At 37.3% G+C, this 9,071-nt stretch overlaps 1 protein-coding gene across 1 annotated transcript; it reads right to left on the bottom strand.

Moving 5' to 3' along the window:
- Positions 1-218: 218 nt before the first annotated feature.
- LOC145983266 (SCAN domain-containing protein 3-like) lies at positions 219-1,967 on the bottom strand. The gene has a single exon (XM_083116424.1). It carries the CDS (start codon positions 1,965-1,967, stop codon positions 219-221), a length of 1,749 nt encoding a protein of 582 aa, XP_082972550.1.
- Between the last annotated feature and the right edge of the window lie 7,104 nt (positions 1,968-9,071).

Genomic DNA, 9,071 nt, shown 5'->3' with positions numbered 1-9,071 from the left:
AAACTAACATTTCAATTCCCCCCTCCAAAAAAAGAACAAATAAGGAAAAAAGTACTCACCAAACGAACAAATTAAACCGCCTTTCTGACTTCACACGAAATCTTGACTGGTGGACACTGGTGTCCAGAGAAGTGGTAGTAGTAGTTTGTATGGGAATACACACCAAAGTACGTATTGTTTACACATTTACATATTTACAAATATATGTACATTCCACTTTAGATATCTTCTGGAAACAAAACATCTTCTGTTTCTTCATCGCTGACATTTGATGGTGTCCCAGATGAAGTAGAAGGTTGGTACAAGGCAGACTTCGTCATGTATGTTATCATACGGTTCGTGGGTTTGAATTTGTCACAGCCTGTGGGGGTCACACACTGCGATGCCAGAAGGATTCGATTCATGGTAGATGTGAGCAGCCTGTTCCTGGTTTTAGTTTTAATTAAGTTTATTTTAGAAAACACCCTCTCACAAGAAGCACTAGAGTGTGGCAATGCAAGTACACTGAGGGCAAATTCCGCCAGTTCCTGGAATTCACGCTCTCCGAGTATGTCTTCACTTTTGCTGACATTGTACCAAAAACTGTCAACATCAGAAACAGACATTTCTTCAGGGAAATTAACGGTGGGTAATTTTCGCCACTGATCATCTAGCCTTTGGATTTTTGTGATGTTCTCGGAAGCCACAATCCGCGGAAGTTTTGCCACAAGAGGTACAATAGATTCTGGTCTAATGTTGCTGATCTGAAGGGCTATTCGTGGAGACAGGCAAGGCAATTTTGGGAGAATGTCATTCCTAAAGTTGTATCTTTTAACAATCTCGACGCACGCAGTGATGTAAAAGTCTCTACACCGACTCTTGAATTCTTGCACTTTTTTTGTGTCCCTTATCAGTTGGCCTAAAATATTGTGCGCTTCGACACCAACATACACATTTGAAACCGGTACAAACAACTTTTCATCGGTTGGATCGATGTCCTTCAAATCCAGTCTTTTCAATCTATTTGCGTCCATGTATGCCGAAAGCAAAGACATGAATAATTCGGTCATTTTTGAATGAAGAGCATGCAAGACAATCTTATCACTTTGGAAAAAAACATTCGCCTTTGTAAATTTTGGAAGAACGTATTCCAAAAATTGCAGGTACAGTTTAGTTTTAGGAATGTTCATTTTCAAAAGAATGGTGTCAGCCTTTTCGTCCCCCTGAAACGAACATTGAAAAAAGTATGCCCGAAGTGCTTCCCACTGTTCGAGTAGCCGCTCTACAACTTGAATGAGCGACAACCATCTAGTTTGGGAGGGTCTTAATATTTTGTGTGGGTCCAAATTGAAAAATTCTTGATATTCTTGCAGCTGTGCCTGCCTTTTGCTGCTATGTTTAAAATAGCCGTAAATATCCCTTGCTAACTGTTCGCAAGAAGCTGGCATCTTTTTAGTTGCTTCACTTGCACACAAATGCAGCGAGTGACAGATACACTTCATAGTCATAATCCCCGGAAGATTTTCTTTCAGTCTACTTGAGACAGAATTGTCTTTCCCGAACATTACGTTGCAGCCGTCGCTCGCAAAACCTATAATATTATCCTCCGGAACATTAGCATCTTTGAATGTCTGCATCATTTCGTCATAGAGACGAGCTGCTGTCGCCCCTTTTGATGCAGCATCCGGATCCAACCCACTGAACACCTGAACAAGTTTCCAAAATTTCGTGTCCATTTTCTTCAGATTTTCGTCGAAGAATCGAACGCATATGGCCAATGTTTTAATTGTACCAATGTCTGTCGATTCGTCAACAATTATGCTGAATTTTGTTTCCCGAAGACGTTCAGCAATGTCTTCAAAGTGGCACCTACCAATTACGTTTTTGACTACATTTGTTGCCTTTGTCCTTCCTAATCTTACTGACTGCGCAACTTTACACTCGCACGCGGCTGCGGCAACCTTAACGAGGTGATCCCCCACACGCATCGGGATATTATGTTCTGCCATGAAACCCCCCCCAAAGAATTTCTGCTCTTTTCACTTTGAGATCCTGGCTTTCATTAGAAGCTGCGAAACACTGCAAAAGAGATTTTTGTCCATGCCCCAAAATTTTCACGCTGTTGACATGTTTTGTTGTGGTTGCATGTTTCTCCAGCACACTACGTTTCGCAGCTAAATCTATATTACAGGCGGAGCAGTATGCTTTCCCAGCATTATCATTGTTTGGACGTAACCACCCCTTAAATGCGGATTCACTTTCCCACTCTTTTCTGTATTTCTGAGCATAGGATCCCATTTCTGGTTCGAATCCCCGCGAAGTCTTTTTTTCTTTTCGGTAGTTTCACAGTTATTTCTTTTGCTATTAGTACTCATATTTTTCGAAATTGTTCCCAATATATTATACAAACACAAATTTTTTAAAAAGTAGGGGAAAAAACACTCACAGATACACTCAAACACACGCTCAAAATACACAGAGAGACGCACGAAAGAAGAATTAAAATCACACACACGAACAAAGCTTTTTTTCGCCACGGGAGACGGCTACCGAAATGGTAAGGTGCCGACCGAACCGAACCAAACACAAGCTGAAGACAAATTGAAGTGTTGTTGACATATGACTTGAAATAAAGATTGTCGAAATTCGCCGACAAGGGAGGGCGGGCGGCACATGAGCTTTATTTGTGAATCCCACTTTCTACTATATCCTGTCATAAACATTCCTCGCGAAAATACAGGCGCCGCAAATGGCTGACCCCTTGTGTCGGTGCTGAGAAAGGACAAACTTGGGGGTGCGTCGCCCCCACCCTCTTCTTCGATTTTATGGCAGGAAGATGCGGAAGACATGAAAGACCTTGTTGGAGGGTGGGATCCTTGGGCCGGTTTACTCTCTCTTCTTGGAAACATGTCCACTCCTGAAATGTAGACTTGCAGTTATTTTTATTTTTACATCTTCAGAGTCCTTTCCTTTTGAATTCAAATGCTACCAACTTTTGCAGATTATGCTAGATTTGGCTGTTATGCCAAACACAGGGTGCTAGGTGCCAAGGACGGTTAAATAGTGCTAGGTTTAGCACCATTATGCTAGGGTTGGCATCGCTGCATCGAATGAAAAACTGCACTCGTAAACAAGGTTAATGCACAGACTAAATGCACACACGCTATATGCGCACAGATTAGAAATAGGCTATATACGTTTCCGCTTGCATGTGGGACGCATCCAGTATCTACGCGTTCAGCGGGCAAAGCAACGAGGAGTTGGAATCTGATGACTGATTCGTGTAAAGTGTTCGTGGTTCGGATCGCAGATGATGATCAGTGAACATTGCTCGAATACTTAACACGCCAAGTGAGGTTTTTGGACGTAAAATAACAAGTGGTGATCGTTATGCGTGGAACAATTTCATGAGCAGTATATTGACAATGGTCCAAAAAGGAGGACATTTTCCGATTTTTCAGAAATCCGCCCGGACGCCGGACAGACACCGAAAAAGGAGGACATGTCCGGATAAAAGAGGACGTCTGGTCACCCTATGTATGCTGGTGCAGAAGTTGTCAACAGTTTGTTTTCAGCTTTCTTTTAATTCTTGAAGCTCTTATTGGGTCAAATATAGTAGACGAACATGGTGATGGACAATTTGCACGGTAATACTCATAGATCCCACTGTACACTACTGTTTACATAAAGTGTCACTCTTTATAATGTCAAACAGTTGAAGTATGTTCCACTTGATCTGAACACAAGTGTACAATTACTATTGAAAGGATTGTTCTTCTGTTCAATTTTTACAATTTGTTGAATCATATGCTCGCCTGAAAGAATGGATGAATTAGTGATTATTGAAATTGTGAGACCATGAGAACAATCTTATTTATTGCCAAGAACCAGAATGTATCTATTCCAAGCATATTTTAATTAGAATAATTTCGACATAGGGCTATATAACCTCCAACAATCCTTGTTGGTATACCACAGTTCAACAGTAATTCTGAATAATATATTGTTGCTCAACAAAAAATACAATAAAATATTATTTTTTCATATTTAAGTAAAAGATGTGGATTTTATTGCCTTTGTATTTACTTAAAATATATTAATTTAGTTATAATTATTTGGATGATTCATTTCGTTTATTTTACTATGCTTTCTGCCATTTTTGTCTAATTGCGAACATGAGAATGAGTGATAATATGATGAAACTTATGAAGGATCACATACAAATAACTCCCATGCCGGGATTCAAACCAGAGACTCCTAGCACCATAACTCACCATGCTCACGGAGACCAGCAGTTATAATTATATATGAAACTTAATGCTAAGTTGTTGGTTGTCACCTGTGATGAAATGAATAGCACCCATGCATTTCATGTTCTGAACCACATCTTACAAGATATAACTAATGTAGAATAAAATAATTGTAACTATATTAGATAGTTTTTAAAGCAACAGTAGTTATAACTGAATTAATTTCTCAAGTGATTAACTTCGAATTACTTTTTAAAAGTAACTTTCCAAACACTGTTGATATCTTAGAGTTCAGCATTACTCAGATAAGAATTGTGAGAGAAGTTTTCTAAGATACAATATGGTAATAATTACCATTAGAATAATATTCAAATTATCCATGAAGGGACTATACGAATAAATTCAAATTAACATTTATGTTTCAATGTAACTTCACTCTCCTTCTTTCTCATCCTGCAAAACATGTCGTTCTCTCAGAGATATGTATGCTTCTTGCTGTCTTGGAATCATCATCCCATCAAAAAGCAATGGATATCCTTAAGATTTTGAGCAAATACGCAAATACCCTTAAAAATTGGAACTAGAAAAAAATTCAAGGAATGTGTGCTACAACTTAAGAGACAAGACAAACAAGTTATACCATTCCCATTATTTTCAGTTTCCCGAATATACCGTTCCCAATTGCTACTACTTGCCACCAGATATTAAGAAGTCTTGTAATATAATTTCTTGAGTATATTTTGGACTCTTGATTTCTTGTAAACCATCGCATTCAACCATGTATCTGCCAAATATGTAAAGTTCTAACAATCCACACAGACGATTTTGATTTCATAGAAGCATATCCACAAATTTCCATGGTATGGGGTTACCATTGTTAGTCAAATCTGTTGTCCTTTTTACAAATTTCAAGGTATTTTTAGAAGACACATGAAATACATAGATTCTCAAATGTTCATCTGCAAAAGGAACAAATAAAAATATTGTTAATATGGTGTATGAGACTATGAACTGAACCAAGATAAAAAAGCACATTGACATTACATTGTTACAACCTTAGACAAGTTGAGGTAACAATAAAATAAAAACAACTTAGAGATGTTGTGTAAGTGGATCTGAATATAATTGATCTAACTTGCACCATAATGGTTAACGAAGTGGTCTTGTTATAACAGAATTATTAAAGATTTAATTCACAGTGACTTTGTCTTTACAGTACATGTTAAATATGACTTGGACTTCAGTAGGTTATTGAATCAAATATTTGTAACATAATCAGGACAAATTATGATTTCTCTGAAAATCAATCAATCTTACCCACAAATATACGATTGCCCTTGCACTTGTAAAATATGTGGACTAGTAATATTCACAAATCTATACTAATTTGTAAATTCTCAGTAAACATGCAAACTATTGTTTGGTAGACGGTTAAGACTTTACTCTTTTAGCTGTTAGGGTGTACTTGTACAATTTAAATACATAAGGCATGAACTAGTAGGGTAAAATACTATATTACTGGTTCGATAAATGATGAGCCCCTCTCAGGCAGATTTGCTTACACTTAAAACTAGCTCAAGATGTCCATATGAGCTTATTGCTCAAGTGTGATACTCTGTCTAACCCAAGATTTTTGTAAAAATGCCCTCGGGAATTTCCCGTGAAATGATGAGCCCCCTCAGATTGATTTGCCTACACTTACAAAAGTTGCATCTGCCAAATTGTTGTCCATAAGCTTGTTAAAAATATGCCTCTTTTGATATTGTTATGGCTACACTTAAAACAAAGCCAAAAATGCTCATAAAACCCACACCCACACCCACCTACACCCACCCACACCCATACATATTTACTTCCGGTTTACTTCCGGTTTAAGTTCAGAGAATTAATATGTTAACCTGAATATTTTATTTGGGCACCAGGCTCAACTTGCATATCTAGTACTAAGACAATGCATTGTGCAGAGGCTTTCTAGAATTGCTCTGTGACTCTCTCATTTTTTACATCATAAACATATGATTTTTCACCTATAAGAATAACACTACATATGGTGTCATCAGGGAGTGTATCATGGAATTCACAGATAATTTTAATGTTTGTCCTGTCATTAACCACAACTTGTTTCCTTCTTGAGGTGTTGATGACAAACATGGGTCTCTGTGTTTTGAATTCATCTGGTGAGTAATACATGTCAGTATTACCGGTTGTAACCCTTTTGTATGTTGTAAATGCCTCGTATAATTTAAGAAAATCATCCGTGGACATGTTTAAATTATAATTTTCTCTAGGGAACACCTCATTTCTGCCATTTTTAAGATATATGTTCTTGATGTTGCAGTTATCAAATTTACTTGAATTTTTTTCCTGATTATTGTGTCTTCCAGTCTGAAACAGTACCACCACAAAATCTGGCATGTCATATTGTATACTGGAGAATGAGTTTGTAGCATCAAATTCATAATAGCTTCCAGTGGCAGGCTTCTGCACACATTGATATGTATAAAATTGTAAAGGCACCTGTGGATTTTTTAGTATATCTGCTTTGTATTTAAGAACATAACTAGCTTCATATTCAACTACTGGAATTCTTAGCTCCATAGTCTGAATAAGGCATTTGCCTTCATCAGGTAGGGTATTAGGCAGAGCTGCCCCAGTAGAATTTAATGTACTGTACCTCATCAAAGCATTATTATCATTGGCAGCTCTTCTAAATGTAATTCTTAAACCACCCTTCCACATAATGTCTTTGTAATCTGAGAAGAATCCTGGCAACAGGCGCATAGGAAACAGCACAGTGTGGCTCTTAGATATTATTTTATCACCAGCCTCAAATCCACCTATTTTGTAGTATGAGGCCTCGGTCTTGGATAATTTTAGTGTGGCCAAAGCTGTAGAGGTAATACCAGGGGTAGTCTACTGCAAGATCTTGTGTGCAAACATGCTGAAACTGAGGGCTCTGTTCAAGAAATAGTAATTTTTTTTTGGGATGGTCATCATGATTTGCAGACATAGCAATCCAGGACACATTGAGATTATCAAACCCACATACAATATAACACCAACTGTACAAATTTTAGCTGTTTATCAAGATGACCTGAAGGCCTATTACAATGTAACCACAGTTTGTGAAATGAATGCTGTGCATGGACCTGGGACTATTATATTTAAAATTAGAAATGTGTTGTTTAATAGGTACCCAGATTGCTTTAGATTGCAACAAGCTCCCGGGAGCATTGTAAGGGGGATTATGATGTTGGGCTCTACATGCACAACTATCAGAATTTCTTGTTCAAGTATGATATTGATCTTGATGGAGCAACCCCAAGAAAAAGATATATTGTGGAAAAAATGTATCCACTATGTTGAGTGGGCCATGTAAAAACCTGGTAGAATTTTTTACAGATTGAGCAATAAGAATATCACAGAATTGGAAAATTTAATGACTATTCAATTGTTGGAGATGGATCTTCCCAATAAAAAAAATTATCAATATTGCCATTTACAGATTTATGCATTAATTTTGTTAATTATTTAAAGGGCAGAAAAAATGCAGAATTATGTGCTGTATTATCTAAAGCTGGCAAGTGAAGTGCACAAGAATTGCCTAAGATGCAGCGGTGCAATATGGTACAAAATTTTGCAAGATGTGACTCTATTCAGTGGAGATTTTCAGCACAGGTTTTATCTTGAGCCTGTCAAGAATCATGATTTTTATGTGAACAACATGCAAGATATGCCTTTGTATAACTTGTTTAATCCAGAGATACAATATGTTATGAGAGAGATTATGCATACATGGAGGCACAAAGCTGCTTGCTTTTCTCAAACCTGGAGCACACTGATATCCCTATGGGCAAAACATATAATATTCTTGCACAACATGTATTTCAAGCTCATCCCAGAATTTGTATTCCACAGGAAGAAACATGCATTGCAATTTTTAGCCACAGATGATCCTATAGGAAAAATTTTGGGGGGATTTCTGCACAGCAATCCTATCCTGAAAGCTGAGATTACATGCTTTCTCAGGCAATTAAGATTCACAGAGCAGCAGTTTACAGATTTTTTTAATATGTGGTACAACATAATTTACAATGAGAACACACTGTTCATGTCCAAGCATGTACAATCCAACATTGCCCATCTTGGCAGGAAAGCTCTCTTCAAGTAGAGACATTTTTATCCTGTACACACTTTCATCATGTTGCACTTCAATGCCCCTAGGATGCAGGTATATTTCTCTTATTTTCTCACTCCTATCATTTGGCTCTGATATCCAGTAATATATATTATTTTTCTTGTACACAAAAGAGATATGTTTATATAGAAGAGACTGCATATAACCCTGGTTTCTGTAATTAATTGTAACACTTCCAGTGTCACGGCACAACAATACAACAGCAATCATGCTCTCATTGTCAAGATTTTCATAGAGTTCATCGAGAGTGTTGAAGCTCCCATAATTGTTAAAATTTCTAACCCTCATTTTTTTTATTCTTCTTGCAAGAAGCCATCAACTGTTTTTAGCTTGAGTACAAAACTCTCATCAATCTCATGATTGTAGCATAGAAATTGTTTTGTGAATGTATAAACATAATAGCCCTGTTCTGAACACAGGGCACATGATAAATTATTAATTTTGTAATAATCTGTTATAGCATTGTGGCACAATTTGCAGCAATCTGATGTTGTGTATGCAGTTAGGTGGCAATACCTGCACACAATATGCCCGCATGAATACACAACCTCTCCAGGATACATGGCACACATGCATGTGCATAAATAGTTAAAATTGTTTCCAGTTGCTACAGGAATTAAACTTGCATTTTTGCATCTATCTAT

Source organism: Lepisma saccharinum, unplaced genomic scaffold (genome assembly GCF_977018435.1).
Source record: "Lepisma saccharinum unplaced genomic scaffold, izLepSacc3.1 HAP1_SCAFFOLD_709, whole genome shotgun sequence".
Classification (NCBI taxonomy): domain Eukaryota; kingdom Metazoa; phylum Arthropoda; class Insecta; order Zygentoma; family Lepismatidae; genus Lepisma; species Lepisma saccharinum.
The sequence above is the reverse complement of the archived record's forward strand: the minus strand, read 5'-3'. Positions and strand labels throughout refer to the sequence as shown.

What these genes read in the sequence shown, in the direction of transcription:
- LOC145983266 (XM_083116424.1), bottom strand. Translation starts at nt 1,967, where the DNA reads ATGCGTGTGGGGGATCACCTCGTTAAGGTTGCCGCAGCCGCGTGCGAG.